The 21,701-nt window shown below is 39.9% G+C and overlaps 1 protein-coding gene across 9 annotated transcripts in view; it reads right to left on the minus strand.

Moving 5' to 3' along the window:
• The window catches only part of KIF21A (kinesin family member 21A), a 104,509-nt gene that overhangs the window by 65,550 nt on the left and 17,258 nt on the right, over positions 1-21,701 (minus strand). For all 9 annotated transcript variants that reach the window (XM_075428411.1, XM_075428410.1, XM_075428418.1 and 6 more), the window contains exons 2-4: positions 5,393-5,615; positions 3,893-4,075; positions 543-692 (exon numbers count right to left, since the gene is read on the minus strand). In XM_075428411.1, coding sequence (XP_075284526.1) covers positions 543-692; positions 3,893-4,075; positions 5,393-5,615 — 556 coding nt within the window. The remainder of the gene's footprint in view (positions 1-542; positions 693-3,892; positions 4,076-5,392; positions 5,616-21,701) is intronic.

Raw genomic sequence — 21,701 nt, forward strand, 5'->3', positions numbered from 1 at the left:
GTATTTTTTGTGGTTTCTGAAAGGAAACACTTAAATCTCTGTACCCCTCTTTCTCCTGTCCCCTGATACTAATACAGCAATCTCCATTCACCTGGGGCACAGTGTACAATTTTTGAACTTTCTGTACAAAAATGTAGAGTACAATAACATTTGTATCCAGATTTGGAACGCACATGAATGGCAGTTTACCTTGTATCAGTTATCATGCAAAGCTTTCCTGTCACAAGGAAAACAACATATATAAGATTTGGAAAATCAGATTTACACACATGCCAAAATTTTCTCTCCTAGCAGAACTGTATTATTAGCAGAAGTCTGTTTCTAGCATGAACTGAAAGTGGTATGCACTTAATATCAAACATTTATTACATTTAAGACTACAGAAACTAAAGAAAATAAATTTCAGCTACATTTTACACCTAAATTGTCTAAGATGCAGATGTTAGCAAGCATAACTTCTATTAACAACTGCTTATCAAAACAAGACAACATTTTTAGAATGCACTTGGTATGCTGCAGAGTAGCTTATTTTCAATTATTACCTCTGATTCTCCATTCACAGTTCGGGTTGTAACACCCACTGTATAAATTCCTCCCGCTGAATCTTCATGTATTTTAATATTTGATTTTTTATTCTTCGCATCAATATCACGTGTAGTATCAAACAGATCAAGAATTTCTTCATTGTAAAGCTGAGGACAAAAAAAAGGCAAAAAATATATATTGCTTTAGGAAGGAATTCATTCAAAGACTAACAAATCTGTGCATGGCACATACAGGAAGTTCTTCTAAAAATCCAAATGCCAAAGCTCTCAAAAAAGGATGCTGTGAAACATACAGACATATAAGGACAACAGGATGACAGAGCAACTGCAACTTAAGTCACCTACACACATTACTATTATGCCCCCCAAAGAAACAGTAACTTCCTCCACATTGTCAGATCTGGGAGGAAATTCTTTGGTGGGACCAGGGAAGGGGAGGCACTTGATGCCAGCAGAACGGCAGCAGTGGGTGCTGTGGCAGGCACCTGCTGTCTTCAAGTTTGACCTTGGGCTTGGCTTTTGTTTTGTTCATTCAGTTGGCTGCACCCTCCTCTAAACACTTTATATATAAACTCACTCCACTTGCTCTCCCTGTCATCACACCTTTTCTCGTCTCCTCTCTCACACCTTAATAATTTTACGTCTCTCTTTCATTTAGATAATCTGTTCCCATCCTGGAAGGAATTTAACACATAATAGTTTTTGTCCAGGCTGCTTATTAAAGACACCAACCAGCAGGCCAAAAATACTACGGCATCGTTTCTTGAGCAGCACTTTTGTACTTTCCTCTGTACAGGATCTACACTTTGGTGTCACAGATTTAATTACAACTTTCAGGCACAATCATCTGAGCAACAGCAATTATTTACTATATATTTCAGGCTGCTTGGTGTTTACTGCCTCTTTCACTGGGTCTCTTGAAGATTAAGCACATGTACATTTACTCATCCTTCAACTCAGTATCACTCAGCACATCAGACTTCTAGGTCAGTAAATGATATCAGAACCAGGAAAGACATCAGAAATTACTACGCAGTTATGGGTGTTAGAGGAGATGGATTATCATTTCATAAGAATGTTCTGAGTTTACATCAGGGCAAACATTAAAAGAAGAAAAAAAAAAAAAAAACACAACAGGAAAAGCAGCATCTCACTGCATCTCATGGCTCAGGTCTCTGCTGATTTACATTGCAACAGTTCCAGCATCGTTAATTTGGTTACACCAATTCACTTCAGCAGAGCTTAGGCCAGACTGATTAAATCCCCGATCAAAGTCCCTCGGTAAAAGCCCAAGAACCACTACAATAGATCTGTATTCACCCAATGTACTCTCCCACATATTGAAAGCAAACAGCTTTCTCCTCTCACAAGCAAAAATCCATCCCGAAGAAAAGTATCAGCATTTGTGAATGTGACACTTTTTATTCTTTACATATTATACAGGAATTACATTTAATAATTAGGCACAAATATTCTAAGTAGGAGCCTTGTTACTAATGTTTTACCTTGCTAAGTGCAAACAAACTGATGCCACAGTTTCGAGAGGATCTGATAATACACCTACAACTGCATGGGACTGCATATGCCTATCTTTTGGGAAAGTTAGCAGGAAAAGCGAGGAGTTGAGAGGCAGACTGCAGCAAATTAAAGAAAAGCCAGAAAGCAGCAAACAGAAGTCACCGTCCCCAATAGTTGTCCAGCTGTCAGACTTCAAAGTTGTTTTTGCTTCAACTTGTTCAATGACTAAATTATTGGTTATGTAATCCAGCTCTTATGGTACACAGGATGGGAAGAGGATACTTTCTGATACAAGAGTAGTGTATACTACTTAATTAATCAGAAACAACTTCTTTCTGGGAAAGCTCCAATTTAGCCTCAGTAGAATAAAAAAAAATCTACCAAAGACAGCAATGTTTTAAGGGAAAAAATATTATATATGTAATTTAACCTTTCTCTAAATTAGATAAACAAGATAGGTTTTAGTATGTACATTTAATCTGAAATACGTTGCAATGGCTGCAATTCTGCATATCATTATCACTGTAACATTCCATTAGTGCTCTGTATTTTGGGACTCTCAATGTCACATTTGCAATGTTATGTCAAAAAACACACGGAATTCAAAAACTAGACTGGTTACTACTCCTTACACTACTACTGTTGCAGCTCCTCATTGTTCAAAAAGAGAACAGAAAAGTACAGCATTCCCACAGCCCACACTTAAGCCTCAACTCTCTCTATGCAAACATTAGCCAGAGTGACAAAAAGTTCTGCTTAAGGTTAGCAGTGACAAACCTATACTAATGCAAAACTAATGCCAGCTTGTTAATCTTTAAAACAATTATAGCAACATATGACTAAAGGACCTAGTTTACTCCAGCAGTAATAAAACAAACAACTTTTCTCCTGGGTAATATAAAAAAGTGGATTTCCCCACCCTTGAAGTAGATATGTAAAGTTGCAAATACTGAACTAAGCAATACACATTTACACCTGCTCTTCCTTAAATTGATTCCTCCTCTCCATGTGCTTAAAGTATCAGATTTTGCAGCTTGGTAGCGAATGTAAATATGTTACACTCAAATCAATCAATTTAAAAAATCGTTCCATGGGCAGGAGACACAGCTTAAAAGCTGCAAGACTTAAACCCAGCTGCTGCAGCTCGGAAGGATCACAGATGTTATGACCTCTCTTACCAGTAGCTGTGTCTACAAGAAAACACAAAGGGAACAGTTTTTCCACAGTACTGACCCAAGTTTCCTCTGGGTCTGATGGAAGAGGAAACAGCGATACAGAAGCCCTGTCTTAAGCCACTGGGGATCACAGAAAGAAGTATTTTTATGCTAGGTTTCTTCTTTGGTGAAAGGAATATAACAAGTCTCCTGCACAGATTTTGAAAGCTAAAGAAATCTATGGCAAAGTAACAATAGCAGGTAAAGCACTGCCACTATTCAAAGGAAAAAAGCACAACTGTTTTCTTTTTTTTTAATATATAGTTTCTTGCTTTAAGGTTTTGTAAAGAATTACAAACAGACAAGAGCAACAGGTCCCCCACAAACAAATGTGTGCTGCAGAAAGGGATAAATGATGACTAATATAACTATTATATTTCTACACTTCAAAATAACCCTGTAAAGGAAACTACTACGTGGAATCAGATAAAATGCTCTTTTTCATAAACTGAAGAGTTGACGCAAACTCCACAAAATTTCCTTTTGCAATCTTGAAGATTAATTCAAAACACCTTGTGGGAAAAGAATGTAGAAGTAGCAAGCAGAAAAAAAAAGTTTAATTGGCTTTCCAAAAAAATATATGAAGTTACACACACAAACACAGATTGTATTTACCTCTAAGAACTGTGCATTCACTTTAAAATCTGGAGGTGGAAGTCCTTGTTTAATAGCAGCTTGTTTTTTTTCTTCAATACATCTGAAAAGATGCTTAACAGCACGCGATATAATGCCTTGTTCCTCTTCTGTTATGTTGACATCAAATCCAGTGCCCATGGTGTATGTTTTGCCAGCACCTGTCTAAATTGACAAAGGGGTAGTCACTAGAACACTTTAATAGTACAGAGTCATCACAGAGAAACACAATTTGTGAACGCTAGTGCTAGACAGCGACTACTAAGTCAGTCTGTCATCTTTACAATATTAACATGCACAACAACAGGTCATTTTTAAAATTAGATAAACAGCAGAAGTTGGGCAAACTGTACTGCTTATCCACAGATCACACACAAGAAGGCAGCAACCTGTTCAATCTTTTCATAACCTTTCCTGTACAAACTTCCTCTAAGCTACTTACATCAGCCTTGAGCTATCATCTCTGAGGTCAAAAGAATAATTCACGTTTTCAACCAAGACTATTGATTAAAGCATATATTTTGGAGGTAGAAGCAGCATTTGCAATTCTTTACTGAAGTAGATCAAATTACTCTGTTAATTACAACGCCTGAATATCTCGGGTAGAATATTACTGTTGTTCTCAATTTATTGACGGCACTGAAGCTGCACCTTCACTAGGAAAATAATTTAATGTCAAGTCCTATAAAAGACAACATAGTGTTGTGTTTTCACTTAATTAGTGGGTCAAGTCTAAGACAAAGATAGTATCATGCAGCTGAATATAATCTACTAAACTGGATCTGCAAACTGCTTTGTTTCTCTAGGACTAGACTTCACCTAGCTAACTTGAGATAAGACATCTAACAGTGGTGAAATTCAGCATTCAAGCCCAAATTTTATGCAATCAATTCCTAAACAAATATTCAGAAGACAATAGCACATTCTCCACATTGCGCTCAATCATTTCAGCTTTTCTGAGAAGTGAAATGTGTCCCCAGTGTACAGAGACGGTGTGTTCTCTACAAAAAATTCTCTGCATTTAGAATCTGATCTCTGCATTTTGCTCACAAACAATGTGGCCTGAAGTTCCCTAGGATCTGTTTTTAAAAAGCTCCTCTCCCCAGAAGTGTCTGAAAATGCAGAAGGATGGATAACTGTTACGAAAAAGAATCCCAGTACAACATATCTCTCTATATCAACTGATTAAGTCACTAATTTGTATTGCTGCATTGGGGTGAATTCAGGAATTATATGGACTCATGTTATTTTCAGCATTACTATTAATTCAGACCTACTGACTATATATATGTTGTGTTTCAATTGCCATTCTGCACAGTATCTATACAAACTCCTGAACAGTCTCCTACAGGATACCTCATTTAAAATAAAACCAAGATGCTAAAAAACAAATTCATGCATTCTGAAACTGAAGACAGTGATCAGTTACAAGAAAATGTTTATTCCAAAATAAATACTTTCATATAAAATTGAAAAGCTTACTTGGCCATAAGCAAAGACAGTGGCATTATAGCCTTCAAAGCAACCTTCAATCAGTTTTTCTATACATTGTAAATAGATCTCTTCTTGTTGCGAATCAATGTTAAAGACATAATCAAAAGTGAAGGCCTTATCTTTTCCCAAGAACACTTGAGGTTCACCAGGTGTGACGGATGTACAAATATGGCATCCTTCAATCTTCTCTTTAGCTAGCTGTGGTCTAATTCTGTTTTGGAAGAGAGAAAAAGAACAATTAGAAATCCTCATAATCAGAAAGAAAGGCATACAATGTAAACAAGAGTTCTGAAAATAATTCCTTACTGACTGAAAAATTAGAATTTTTCATCTTGCGAAGAAGCTTTCAGTCGAGCCACAGTGCTGACTGTATCAGAACCCCACTCATACAACTGTTCATGCAAATGATATTATCTTCCCTGAAGGTTCACCCACCAACTTCAAGCTGATGACCTGCCTAGAATTCCTAATGCTTCTGTATGCGTACTATGCATTACTAAAGAATAACTTGCATGACCTGTTTCAGACTTTCAAATCAAGCTTTCCAGTTTTATCAGACTTCTTCATGCTTTCATCGTAAAAATTGATTTTTTTTATTTTTAAAATAGTAACAGAAAGATATAAAAATGCAGAACAGTTTAAGTAGTAATTTGGGAGCAAGGACCTCCAAAGCCTGGACGTCACCTCAAATGAAAGCCTCCTTGCTACGAGAGCAATGAGAAGGCTCACACTTCTCCTTTGACTGGAAAGGAGCTTTGTCAGAGCCAGAACACTTCTGTGAAATGTTTGATTTCAGTGGAGCAGCATACCTTCAGAGGAAAGAAAAAGAACAATATCTAGCAAGTTCCAAAGGTAAGAGTGCCTCATTCATCATTATTTCCCCACTGAGACAAACTCTAGCTTTTGTTCCAGTTTGTTTGGTTTCTGACAAACTACTTCGTAGCATACAGCCGTCTCAGACTTCTTATACCCTATCATTCTGTTAATTGCTCTGCATTCTTAACACTCTTGCAGTCTCATCAAAATTCAATTCATGTACTGGCTCCATGACTAAAGATTGTGGAAGCGAAGAAAAACTCTGGCCAACATAACATATCGTTCTAGCTGTAATTAACTAATATTTGGTTTACAAAATTACCTTTATGTAAAAAAGTGTTTTCAAGTTCCCAAAGTGTAACCAAATTTAAAAAAAAAACACAAAAAAAACCACACACATCAAAATGTGCGTGTCTGAAAAGACAGGGAACAAATAAAGCTACATATAAGGGTGATAAAACGTCAGCAGTACAGCTACATACAAACAAAATCATGGAATATTTTATATAGATTCCCCATTTACACCAAACTTCACGTACCTATATTTATCTTGGTGTGGATACTGTCAATTACACAACATCAAAGTTGAAGATCTGTATACACAGAGTATACTTTAAAGGCATCTCATACTCTCAGCTTTAGGGGCCACGACCACATTAGTGTTTGGTTTGGAGTAGCTGTGCTGTCTCAAAGCAAATTCCCCGACATCTTCACTTACCACGTGTTGGTTTGGATCACAAAGCAGTTTCAGTGTACACAAATTATACCCTTTTCAATGGAAACTAAGCCAAAATGCTCCACTCCAGACACAAAACTTGTTCCAAAATCTAATGGAAACATAAGGGCCCAAAGCTACCTACTGATCTACTATGACCGTGCCAATGCTTGCTGATGCAGAGCGTGCCCGTCTCCAACAATGCTGAGTGGACTGCTGCCAACTAACTGAAATTATATCAGCACACATATAGCATCATAGAATTATAGGTTGGAAAAGACCTCTAAGATCATCAAGTCCAACCATCCACCCAACACCACCATGCCTACTAAACCATGTCCCAAAGTGACACATCTACATGTTTTTTGAACACCTCCAGGGATGGGGACTCCACCACTGCCCTGGGCAGCCTGTTCCAATGCCTGACCACTCTTTCAGTAAAGAAATTTGTCCTAATATCTAATCTAAACCTTCCTTGATGCAACTTGAGGCCATTGCTTCTCATCCTATCACTAGTTACTTGGGAGAAGAGACCAACACCTGCCTCACTACAACCTCCTTTCAGATAGTCGTAGAGAGCAATAAGGTCTCCCCTCAGCCTTTTCTTCTCCAGACTTAACAGCCCCAGTTCCCTCAGCCACTCCTCATAAGACTTGTTCTCTAGACCCCCCACCAGCCTCGTTGCCCTTCTCTGGACACGCTCCAGCAACTCAATGTCCTTCTTTTAGTGAGGGGCCCAAAACTGAACACAGTACTCCAGATGCAGCCTCACCAGTGCCCAGTACAGGGGCACGATCACCTCCCTACTCCTGCTGGCCACACTATTCCTGACACAAGCCAGGATGCCCTTGGCCTTCTTGGCCACCTGGGCACACTGCTGGCTCATGGTCAGCCAGCTGTAGACCAGTACCCCCAGGTCCTTTTCCACCAGGCAGCTTTCCAGCCACTCCTCCCCAAGCCTGTAGCGTTGCATGGGGTTGTTGTGACCCAAGTGCAGGACCCGGCACTTGGCCTTGTTGAGCCTCATACAATTGGCCTCGGCCCATGGATCCAGTCTGCCCAGATCCCTCTGCAGACCCTTCCTACCCTCCAGCAGATCAACACTCCCGCCCAGCTTGGTGTCATCTGCAAACTGACTGAGGGAGCACTCCATCCCCTCATCCAGATCATTGATAAAGATGTTAAACAAGACCAGACCCAAAACTGAGCCCTGGGGAACACCACTTGTGACCGGCCACCAGCTGGATTTAACTCCATTCACCACCACTCTCTGCACTTGGCCATTCAGCCGATTCTTTACCCAGTGAAGATTACACCCGTCCAAACCACGGGCAGCTAGTTTCTCCAGGAGGATGCTGTGGGGAACAGTGTCCAAGGCCTTACTAAAGTCCAGGTAGATAACATCCACAGCCTCTCCCTAATCCACTAGGCAGGTCATCTGGTCATAGAAGGAGACCAGGTTGGTCAAGCAGGACCATATACTTTAGTTCAAGCTAGAAATACCCTGTACAAATCACACAGAGCACAATTGTATCTTTTTTTTATTGCAGATTACAGATTTTTCACCCAGGGATATGTGTCACTGTCAGGAGTGCTTTTCAGAATTTTGATTTTAAAGGTATCATTACATCCCACTGTGTGACACTAGAGAACAACCATAATTTATTTGTAAGGTTTTCTGCACACACATTCTTTATGGAAAGTTCATTAATGATCAGGTGGTACCTCACTTGTCAGCATACCCTCTAGTATGGAGTGGAAATCAAGCAAACCTTTGAAAAATATCATTAAAGGAAAGACTATATGATGTGTAAAATAGGCATAACTATTCTACAAATAGTATTTGCATTTAAGGACCCAGTGTGCAACACAGATCACACATTTTCTCTCTAATAACATAATCATTATTATAAGGGGGTTTTTTTCTTTTAAATTAAATAAGAATTAAAAATAATTCAGGATTTACACAGCTCCTTCACTAACAACCAATTTGATCCACTAGCACCTGTGTCGACTAAACACAAAACCTGGCAAATACTAGAAGCTCATAATAAAGCTACTTTCATCTACATTAATGAACATTTTGTAAGAAAATAGCTTTTATTTCTAGGTAGAGAAAGTCTTCAAATAGAAATTAATCATATGACTTTCCTAAAAGCACTCTACACAACTGGAAAGTTGAGCAAATAAAACACTGTAGTATGCTGTCTATAACACTTAATATTTAGAAAATGTCAACTGGGTAGATAGTTCTACTGCCTTATTTTAATGTCGTGAGGTCAGCCAGAGGGCAAGCTTCTTCTTAAGACTAAGCAGTCTTATTCTTTCACTAATCCAGTGCAGACAGCACAAAGGCAATCAATTGTTCTTACCAGCACCAAACTCTTGAGGGCTTCTAAAGCTCCAGAGGTACTTCTCACATTACTTGCTAGTACAAAAAAGCCTAGAAAGACTTATTCTGATAATCAAGATGGAAAACATATTTCCGAAACTAAGTAGCCTCTTGTGCATCCCAATAACCCAACTTGCCCCCAGTTCTGAAAGGCTTTTAACATTGACTTGGAGAACGTTGGTTGAAGTAAAAAAAATTTTTCTTCATATATTTTCATTCTGATTTTTTTTTTTAAAAAAAAAAGGTCAAAATTTATTTTCTACACTAATGAATTGATGAAGTTATGACTGATGCCACATAATTTTCTCTTTTCTACTACTAAGTAAAGGCTCAGAGTGACCACAAAGAAGAACAGCGTGCCTAAAATATCAATAATTTGCATGACAAATATTACAGTGATGACAGGACTGTCAGGCAAGCCATTCTGATGCCGGCCTGTGGAGGCTTCCCATAAGAATCCTCCCAGCTAGCTCCCTGCCTTGCAGCTGGGCTGCACCTCCGAGTGCTCTGCTGCTCTAAAACTCAGTGTAACAGCAAGCTGCAAGTGCATTATGCATAACCATAACCAGGCCACAGCGAGACACCATTCCAGAGACAGCTGAGCTGACAGAAATCTCTCACTTCTAGCAGCTTGTTACCAGCTCAATTCCTCCCCTGGGTTGCAGTACAACATCCAGAGACCCAGCAGTGATGATGGTGTCCTTCCCTCCCTCACCACTAAATCTGAAGGCAGTGCTAAGAGAAAAATCAGCATTTCACTAGCATATATGCAGCACAGAGAAAAAAATAAAAAAGCAAGAATCACCACATCAGGAAAGTTTCACCCCGAGGACAGACACGCTTCTCATTTTATAATTGCTCTTACACAATGTATCACTGCCACAGAGCTGGGAGTCAGCAACCAGAGAGTGGCCATGGCTGTGTGAGGTTTGAAAGACACCTTCCCCAAAAAGGATGTGCAGACAAGAGATCTCTGTCACCCAACCTGAGGTCTGCTCAAGGGATAATTCATGCTCTGAAATCTATATAGCTCTCAAGTTTAGCACCAAACTAACATGATGACCTCAATGAGCAAGCAACAAATGCCTCACCTTCAACCTGATCTCTGGCCACTTGTGACCAGTGTGAGAGGATTACTTGAACCTCATGGCTCTCAAAATGTTTTACCATTTGCACTGAATGCATGGTCCAGCAAGAAACAATCCTCATGCAAGCCAGATTATGCTCCAGCACATTTCCTCCTCCTCCCCCGTCCCACACATAAACGGGAAAGTGATTTTTTCCGTCTGCTTACAGCCAAACCTTTTCCACTCTCATGTCTTCATGCGGTCACTTCTGCTAGAAAAGCAGGTAGTGCCCATGCTTTAAAATGTGAAAGAGTTCATTCTGGTCATCTCTCCTTGCCCAGTTCCCAACCTGGCAGTCTGCCACTAGGCTTTTTCTCCAGGACCAATTTAACTTCACCCATTTTGCCTTCTACAGGGTCCCATCTCACCTGTCTTTCAGGCTACTGTCTTAACTGGAAATAGGTAGAAAATGCCTGATTGTGTACAATCACACCTCTTTAGATGTGGCAACTTCTCAAACAATGTTTTGCCTTGCATCCTTCCCTGTCCTCCTCTCCAAAGCATGAACACACCAATTCTTGTTTACATGTACCTTGCAGAGCGTCCAGGCCACACATATGAAACTTAATCCCCTAAATCTATTCTGCCTCAGCACTCTGGGACAAGCTGTCTACTCAGGGAGGGCTAAAATAGCCAGTGGTGGCACAGTAATGCTCTGTATTGTACTGGAACTAATCTCTCAGTAGAATAGGTGCTCAATGTCTCTGCTAAAAATACCGTCTGCTGGAACATACTCAGATAATACAGTTCAGGGACTACAGCAATCATTAGGTCAATACCCTGCATTATGCAAGACATCAGAGTTCCCAGAATTGATTCCTGTTTGAACTAGGTAATATCACAATATCTCTTTGAAAAAACATCCTATCTTAGCCTATTTCTAGGGATGGAAAAATCGTCCCAGTGATTTAAATATATATTATTTATATATACGGCCATAAAAGGATATAGACAGATAGACATACATACACACACACACATCCCCTTTCAGCTACCGAACAAATTTTTCTCTCAGTCTGTTCATTTAAGAACTTCCCTATTACCTACTTTTTCCCCAGGAATCTCCACACATCTATGATCAAGCCATCCCTTAATCTCATTTCACGTACTAAACAAAATGAGACCAGTGAATTTTTCGTTTTGCATCTCCATGTGAAGTACTGCAAACATTACTCTGACAACGGGTAATTATCATAACAATTACCATATACCTTCCCAGCACCTGGAGAGAACAGCTATAAGCAAACAGAACTTCTAAGAGTGACCTATAAAGAGCAAAGCACCAAATTATTCTTGTTCCACAGAAATAAAGAGAAAAAAAAAATTGCACATTAACCTTTCAGATAGCATTAACTAGCCAAAAGCTGTATGTTGCAAAGAAAAAAAGATGATGATGAAGTACCAAGTAAAGTTCTTCTTCCTTAAACTTTGCTGTGGGGAAAAGGTCCATGTTCACCTTATTCAAAAAAGCATAACTTCAAATATCACTCAAACCACGTGCAGTGCTGATCAGGGAACAGGTTAACCTGTAAACCTAAGACTCTCCAATATTCCCCTCTCACTACCCTAAACCTATTAAATTTTGCACAATTAAGTTCCACATGTAGGTATATGAAATATTTAATTCAAGAGCACCTAATGAAACATTTAATGAAATATAGCAGGCAACAAACTTGGAAACAAACAAGTGAAAGCTCTCAAAAACAAGAAAAAAACAAAACAAAACAGCTTCTTGCCCTTACTTTGGAATCACAATTCCCTCTCCTTTCTATTCCATTTATGCTCAAATTGCTCCTATTAAACATACTGCTTTACTACATGTAGGGAGTAAAGAAAGCTAAACAGATTTCATCCCAAAGACACCTAATACTTCTGCTTGCATAAACTTTTCAGTTTTTGCTAGCACACATTGGAAGCTTGTTTGCTTCTATGATTATCAGCACCTCCAAATGAGACCACAGCTACAGCATCTGAATGCATTCAGACCTAGCCGATTGGTATATAAATTCTTTACCTCTCAAAGAGGTTAAAGGACATGAAAAAGGCTGGCATGTGACAATGCCAGGTCTACCTCTTGTTACCACAGTAATAAGGACGCAGGAATAAAACTTCCAGCTGCCATCACCCACTAAGAGTTTCTGCTCTGTTGCCTGCACATCTCGGCACAAAGGCCCCTGCAACTCTGCTGCCCAGGGCAACAGTCTGTGGTGCTAAACAACACCGGCGAGTAAAAAAAATATGCTCATATTTGGTGAGTCACCGTTCAGTACCTTTAGTACAGATGTAGTTCTCTAATGTCCTTCTCAACATTTCCAAAGAGGTTTTTGATGGACAGTGAAACAAGTATGGAAAATCTGAGAACCGTTCTAGTATGCTTTTACCATGCTTTTTCCCCTCCAGAAACAGACACACATACCTATAGTTCATAAAAGGCAAGTACTACTAGTCAATACCTCACCTTCCAGCCCAACTCCTTTTGAAGAAATATCTCAATGTTGTTGTTTTTTTTTTTTAATTCTACTTCAGAATGACACAAAATACAAATTAAATTCAAACCCAGTGCCTACAGAAAATACCACACGGCACACTTTCCCAAGGTTAGCATCAAAATAGCCCCTTACACTGTTACGGTAAACTACAGGTAAAGTCCAGCTCATTTGTCTTCTGCTTTTTGTTCCAAGTGCCAGCTAGGTAGTTGTTTCTGATCAAGTCATAAATATACTGTACTATCAGTAGCCCTTGACAGCCTTCAGGGCGGAATCCATTTGTTTAAACTGCCTTAATGGCAGAAAAAAACCAAGCCTTCACAAAGTACTTTAACAATGGAATGAATGTAGGGATAAAAGCCACCTTTATAAACAAAAGCAAACAAGGCGCGACAAATTCAAGATACCTTTGTAATGGTGCCACTTCTGCAGAAAGACTAACTCAGTTTCTGGATGCACATTAAGATTCAGTGGTATCAGTTCACGGTACAATTTCATGTTAACAGTACCAGCCACTTGCATCATACATACTGGTATTAAGATGCAAAAATTGACATGCAATTACAGATACGCAAGCTACTGCAATCACACGAGACACTGCTCAGCAGCTAAGCTGTGGCACTTGGCCACGCAGCACACTGAGCTCCCACCATGTGAACCTGCTGCGCTGGCGAGCAGCACGGGCACAGGCCCATCACCCAGCCAGGGCAACGAGCACCAGCGTGCTGCCACTGCGACTCAGCTGCTCGTACGCAAGGTTTGGGCATCACTCCCGTCAGTGTTTCTCTGAAGTTGCCATGGCTGCCATGGTCTAGACCGAGCTCAGTGCTGCCAGCAGGCATTGTGCATGCCCAGAGCCCACAGGAGCTGCGCAGAGCCCGGGGGTTACTTGGCCGAAACTTACACCAGCTCCCTGAGCAAGCACAAGCAAGGCAGATGTTTTGCATGAGTACCAATGCTTGCCTTTAGATGCCAGGAAACTTTCAGGCATGTCATGTAGGTATCTGGATGCAAGTTTGGCAACATCAGAGAATAAAACTTCCCGGATACCTCTTGGACATAAAAATGTACTAAGGACTGCAGTAGAAGCTAAAGCAGGATCTACGTGGTCCAGACTTTACTCCAAAGTCCCATTAAGACACTGATAGAAAGGTATTAGAATCCCTTCAATCTATGTATAGCCATTAAGCATGACCATTAAGCCCTCAGCTTAAAACATCCAGCAAGATTGGCATTAAAATATCAAATGGGCTCTCAGATAGTACATTTTCAATAGCTAACTTATTTTACTGCAAATTTAAAAAATTCCTACTCAAAAATACACAGGCAGAATATTTTGTTTCAGTGCTGCAGACTGTCACTTCCAATTTGCACGCAATGCAAAGGCAGCAAATGGAAAACTGAAATTAAATTAAGTTGAGGAAATATACCGTTGTTGTAACTAGATTTGCCCAGTTCTCCCCCTCTACACTCTACCTCCTCGGCTACTTTTTTTCATTTTTAAACCCAGAGTTAATTTAATAAAACAATTACCCTTTTCAGCAGCTTGCGTCTGCTCAGCCCATCTACCCATTAACTGTTCATACTGGGGATTACGTTCGCAGTGCCAGGCTGAGGCGGTTCCGCAGGCTGCTGCTTTCGCTTGGTTCCTGACGCACCGTACAATAGCTGCATCCCTGGGCGGCCACTACAGCTAGCCAGAAAACAGTTTAGCAGTATGATTTTGGATTAATTCTTGCGCAATTGTGTAACAGCCTAGCAGGCTGTGCAGTGCAGATGGCATCCTCACACTGACAGACACAGTCCTGTGCTTTTGCCAAGAGAACACAGGGGAGGTGAAAGGCCCGAACCTGCCCTCACACAGACCTCCTGCTGCCCCGCATGCTCCCTTCCCCATCCCCACCTCCCACACACAGGCAAAAACACCCTCCGGTAGATCTAGCAGACCTCCAACGTCTTTCCTTAAAACGTGAATGAATGCTTTCATCCAAACCTCCTTCTCGTGATTTCTCCTGGACTGATTTACTCTCTAGTGAGCAAAGAGATCCAGCAGCTTGCGAGAACAATTTGACTTTTGAGAGGAAGAAGAAGGAACTGTTCTGCAGGATTTGTACAGGCCCTGATTATTTCTAGTTCACGACAAGGTCAGCTGCAATGGAAAAGCAGCACTACCATAAGCTTCCACGTGTCTGCCAAGCACAGAACTGGCATGCCTCCAAATCCAAGCGCAATTTGATTAGAACTAAACTGATATTGGAAATGACATTTCTAGTGCAAGCAGATTTTTGTTTGCATTGTTCTACTGTGCTACTTGCCTTGGTTTTTATTGAAAATTTAGTGTTATATCTGTCTCATCAATCTCAGAAAGCTACAAGAGAAATAATTATAAAATATCTTAGAGAAAATCCTAAAACTAAAGTTCAAAATTAATTTTATACCATAGAGGAATGCAGGCACACCTGTATCATGCAATGAAGTGGCAGAATAGCGACCGTGGTCCCAGCAATCATGGGTCGAACACTCTCCAGTGCTGAAAGGGACTACAGACACCTGAGCTCCATGTAGCTAACCAGCCTGGAGAGGCTGTCCCTCCTCATCAGGGAGCACGAACAAGCAATTTTAGAGAGTAAGAAGCATGAGTATCTCCGCTGTTACAGCACAGCAGAACACAGTGCTTCACCGTACTACTAGCATGGCTGGCATTAGCTCAAGGCTTGCACACCACATTGTAACAAATATGTGGACATACCCTAAAATATTCAAGTCACCCACAGGCTACTCCTCCTGTAAGGATTAACCCTGAAAATACAATTCGTGTGAACCTTTTCACCTTTTAAAAAAGGAGCAAAAAGGAACTCCAGAGGGTGCTACCTCATTTCAGTTTGAGAGGTAGCTTCTAGACTTTCAGAAAATCCCACCTACACTTTCACCCTATTAGTCTGCTTACACCGCCCTTCTGGACATCACCCCAAAGTTAGTACACCATCAGAGACATCCCAAATACCTTGTTCAGGCACGAAGGGCAGGTCTCTTCCCCAAGAGGTCTGGGAAACCTAACATCTCCAAAAGGCTTATCAGAAATCAAAGAAACGCCTTCAGAGCCAACACAGAAAAGGCAGGAATGAGGAAAATATGTAACACACAAATTTACCACAAGCAAAGCACAGCCATCTGTGGCTCTGGGTTTGGATGACCGCTCCATGTCACCAAAACTGTAGTTTCCCAGAAGGTTCAAGCAGCTAGAAGCCTGTAATTTGATGGCTGTGCTCCAGATATATTTACATATCAAGCCCAATATCCAAAAAACAAATCAAGGACAGAAGGACTGCCTTAAACTGCATGTTAAATCTGCGTCTCTCACATGAGTGCACTTGCTTCTTGCAAGTTTCAGGTTTTTATTGGAAGATGTTTTAGCTTTTATGACTGATAAGCTTGTGCATAGGAGTATGAAACACCATCTTCATTTTGTTGGTGTTACTTCACATCAATCACTAGCACCGACAATACCAAAGACTAGTAAAGATTACTATCATGAAAAATGTATGACAACAGCACCTCACAGTCACGCTGTTTAAAGAACTTATAAGTCACAAATTCCAAAGAAGAAAGGTCTTTTGATGTGTCCCCAGACCCATGTCTACATGTACTGCACTGAGATACAAAGAGGTCAATTAGGCAATCAAGTGTATCTTTCTGTGGATAAGCACTCATGAAGAAAGCAATTCTATATACCAAAGGAAGAGCATGGTATCCTAGAATTCTTTTGCAAGTTATGGGGTTTCTTCCTCCAAAAATGTAGCTTTACGATGTAAGTTAGCAGCTCGCATAATTCCTGCTCTGGAGCGCATAGCTGTAAGGAGTGGCTGAGTCACGCTGGTAGTCTTTATGTAATTAGGGCAGTATCAGGAAGAGGAATGCACTTTCTGCAGCATCTTTCTGCTATATGACTGAATGCTTAACAGAGATTAAATCTGCTAAACAAATGTCATTATATGCAACTTAGGATGAAAAAAAATTAATCAAAAGAGAGTTTAAGGAAAGCTTGTTGAAGAGTACACAGCCTAGCAACCTAGCAATGAGTCATGATAACAAGTGCTGCCGGTATTTTAGAGACATTTTGTTTCCAGAAATTTTAGAGTGCAAGAATTCAGCTGAGATAAAACAGTGCTGTCAAAAGTAATGTGATGAATATTGGCTATCCAACCTCTCAAAATTCTATAGACACTGCTGCTTTACCAAGCTACGGAACAACATTTATTTGTGTGTAAGGGGAAAAATGGGAGCAAACAAAAAAAAAAACCACACACAAACCACCCACACCACATTCTGAAAACCTGCAAACAAACTCAGAGTGCAGGGATTTGGGTGTTATTCAGGTACCCCTTGTAAGCCAGGGCCTAATCAGCCTAACACACCTAAATACACCACACCAGTAAAAAGTACACCACTCAAACGTGGATGGTGTCAACTTGTACAAGGCATACTTGTAACTACTGTATAACTACCAGAGTCAGACTTTACTAAAAATACAGTTTTGTGAGTCAGCTGGTTTCAAAAACACTGCCCACAGCATCACAGTACACCAACGAATGAATGAATAATGCCCACACAGTATTTTCAATTAAAGGCACAGAATTGACAGTGGCTTTCTGGTTCAAAAGCTGAACACTCCTACTTGCAGAGCAATGACACTATTTCTGCACACCCCCACAAAAAAAAATCTGGTGTACCTGTAAACTCAAAGGAATAACTTCAAAAGAAAAGAATTTCATGCAATTCAGTGACATATTTTAAGTACATACATTCAGGAACTTTCTCACATTCCAAGTTACCAACACCTTTAAGGAAATCAAGAATAAGTGCCACATGTATATTCATTAATAAGCAAACAAAATGTTTATTCACTACAGGAAAATAATATTTTTGAATATGAGAGAAAACAAACTGATGTAATGCAAGATCACCCAGATAACCAAAAAAACATCTGTCATGCCAACACTAGACTTCATCTAATTTCTTCCTCTTAACAGTTAAACGTATGTCTATTCTAGAAGAATACTAGAATTCTAGAAGTAGTCCACTACTTATTCAAAATAGCCCAGTTTTTAAAGAGGCACTCTAGCATTTTAAAAAAGTTAGAAGGGTTTCGTATATCTGCAAAGGACAGCTCTTAGTTATTGTCTCCTTTACCCAGATCTCCCCTTCTTTTTCACAAACACCCACACACCCACCTACCCACACATACACACTTACTTTCCCAGCCCTTGGAGCTGTAGTCCATAGATCACTACACATTCATGTCAAGACTACTGCAGCTCTGAAAATTGTTTTCATTTCTTTCACCTCCATACAGAGAATTCACCTTCCAGTTACATGTACGCAAGTCTAGGGCAGTTGGTTGCTTTACACTCATGAACCACAGGGTCAAGAGTTACATTTCACCAAGTTCATTTAACTGAAAAAAAGCACAAAGTTACTGACATACTTGTTATAGCTAAAGCTACAAGCCACTTCCCAAGTAATTACAGTTAAATAATACAACAAAACAAAAGGATGATCAGTCAGTTAAAAGAAAATTACAAGTTGTCATTAATCATTACTGAAATGACTGCTTAGCTAACGCTACTAAAATAACAGACATTTCACAATGGGACAAGACAGATAAAAACAGTGTTTCAATACTCTGCTCTGAATAGTGCCTTCACTCTGTTAATTTTCAATGCAACATTCTTGGAACAAAAACCACTGTATGACTTTTCTGCCACTCCTTGTTAGAAAAAAAAAAAAAGCGTTGTATCCATAACACCCGATCCACCAAGTTCCAAAGCAAACTACGGAAAATTTCTTCATATTTATTGTTGACTGTTTCTAATGAACAGAAGTTGCTCTGTTTCAAAACAGAAGGTAGACTGTTCAAGTAGTGACTGAAAGCTCTGAGCTGCTAAATCCTAACTGTGCAGTAAGGGAAAATAACCCACTTGCTTTATTTAGTACTGTTTTAAAACTTGCAAAACAGAAAGGAACAATATTATCCACCTTCTTCAGTCCTCCTGGTTCAGCCATACATTTTCATATGTCCAAATGTCAACCCCCAGTTTTAATTCTTTCCTTCGTGTCTATGCATCCTATTTGCAAGGCTGCAAAAACATCCACATAAGCACCAACAGCATCAAAAATTAAAGATTCATTTTTCCATCCTCTTGTTCCTATGCAGTGACACTGTATTCAGCTGCCCTGTGAAGACTTGAGCATCTCGCTGCTCTTTGTTGGCTTCAGATGATGCTTTAAAAGGCGGCCTCTAAAAAGTTGATTAAAAGGGCAATTCAAGAAACTATGCTAGAAATTCAGTAGGTAGCATTTTTCCACACTGAGTCATGCTCCAAACTGATGACTTTGTACAATGCTGGATGCTCTTTTGTTGTAAGCAAGCATTTCAGGCAAATATAAACTGACAGTCCCCAAACTCTCCTCCCCAGTCCATTCCTCCATTCTCCAATCCCCCCAACAGCCAAGATGTTTGCAGGTCTCTCCATACCGATTCTGACAACATTTCTCATGAAGTTTCAACCAGGTGCAAAATGTGAATTATTTACAGGCCATAATCTTTTGTTCTGCTAACTGCAGGCTGATTTTCAGATATGGTAGAGAGGGGACAGGAAAAAAACATTTTTTTTAATTAGAGAATAATTAGCATTGGAAAGCTGAAATAATTGGAGCTTAAACAACAAGTCAAAAGAAAGGGACTGGTCACAGCTGACTAGTGAAACACATTTGCAGTTAGTACTGCTATAAAGACTATCAGGGCCTCACTCAATGTCATATGTGCAAGAAATTCACTGGAATCTGGAACTTCCCAGGAAACCCAGTTTCCACATACAAATTCACATCCCAAGGCTAGCAGGAAGAGAGCTCTCCACCGCAACAACATCTGCGCCAAGGGCTGAGCTGCTACCATTTCACATCCTCAGCTTTTTATCCAGTCCAAGGGAAGTAACACAGAAAAGACTTAAAAGACAATGTACGCACGGGACTACAAAAGTGCTGGGTAGTAGCTTCTCAAACAAACCTAATTCTCTTCATCCATAGACCTTCAGTTCTCACAGAAGACGACACCTGTAGCGCACACTCAGACATATTACCCTTAGGAAAGGCACGAAATGAGCATGATCAAAAGCTTTTTTAATAAAACAATTCTGGCAGAAAATTGGGAATTTGATTAAAATTAAGACCTGTGTCTAAATGTGGATACTGCATGGAAAATAGCTTTCTGACTGTTAAACCAGAAACTTTTTCTAAACTTTTTCGTATTTTACTACATACCTGAATAATTGGAATATTTCAACTACTTCTTCATTTGATTTGGGCAAAGACATCTACATTGGGCAAAAAGCTGCAACCACTATAGTTTCTGCACATTGCCCAGGGTATTAAATTTCCCCACTGCCAGTAGAGAGAATATCCTCTACATAAAGATGAAGAAACATATTAGAGAATGCCTTAAGTTGAAGAAAACATTTAAAAACCGATCAACTGATGCTTATCACCTGACTAAAGTTAAACATGTGATGTTTCAATATTAATTCTACTAGTTCTCCATTAAGAGTTAAAACTATCCAAATAACTTAGTGACTATAATATCCAACATATCACTGAAAATTTTAACCTAAAAGAAAGTGAAAGAGCGCACCCCACTATCGCAGCAGGAAAGTATGGGCTAATTCCATATTCTTCACTTTTCGTAACATATAAAATAGAGAAAGCTGCTTGATTTTCTAACAGTTCAGCTTCCACTCCAGGCAGGTAGCAAGCCCTTGTTGGCTAGGTTGAACAAATTCAATGTGGAAATCATTGTGGAAATACTGTCATTCTCCTGATTTAATTGCTACTAGCATGCAGACCTCACTGCACTGGCAAGCCTACAGTCTGGAATTACCACTAATAGAAACAGTACTGATTTCAGTACATTTCAGTAAAATTTTAGCTTCAGGACAGAGCACACTGCCATGAAATAAGTGCACCTTGGTAACACACAATGTAAACTGACAGGCTCACAATACTCATGACATACACGCTGTGAATAAAATCCAGAAAGAACTAACGAGTTCTTTGCTACTTGTAGCTGCATTAAACAACTAGTATCTATGCTGGCGTAATACTGAGGCTAAGTACTTTCTGCTTCACATTCTAGCTGTAGGCCTTATTTTTCATTAAGGCTCAGGTTCCCTGATTAGATTACAAATCCAACCAGAATGCCAAAACTATTAATGTAAAGTCACTTCAAAAAAAAAAAAAAAAAAAAGTCAGTCATGCAGCAAGGTAGCTCACACAAAAGCAGTTCTCTCAGTTTTACATTACAGGCATGGGAGGCTCTGCCTCTGTTTCTGGAACAATCCTCCTCCCCGGCGCACAGCTGCCAGCCTGGGCACTGCTCTGCCAGCCTCCCTCGGCTCCAGCGCACACAAAGCAGCAACACCTGATCCGGGGATCACTTCTGTCTGCTGAACACTTGGCTGCAGCTCCTCGGGGACAGAAAGAAAAGTCTGTCCTGACAAGTTTCTACAGGGTCAAAACCCATTGCTTTGTCTTGACTGAATTAAATCAGCTCTTCTTGGCACATAATACTTTTAAATTAGGCATTACCCAGCTGCTCTCAGAAATCATCAATGCAAATCACTTGTGGTTTGTCTGCATAAGAGTTCATCGTCCCTCATGCACTGGAGGTACCACAGATGCTCCCCGAACAAGTATTCTTATATAAAAT

This window comes from Opisthocomus hoazin, chromosome 8 (genome assembly GCF_030867145.1).
Source record: "Opisthocomus hoazin isolate bOpiHoa1 chromosome 8, bOpiHoa1.hap1, whole genome shotgun sequence".
NCBI lineage: Eukaryota > Metazoa > Chordata > Aves > Opisthocomiformes > Opisthocomidae > Opisthocomus > Opisthocomus hoazin.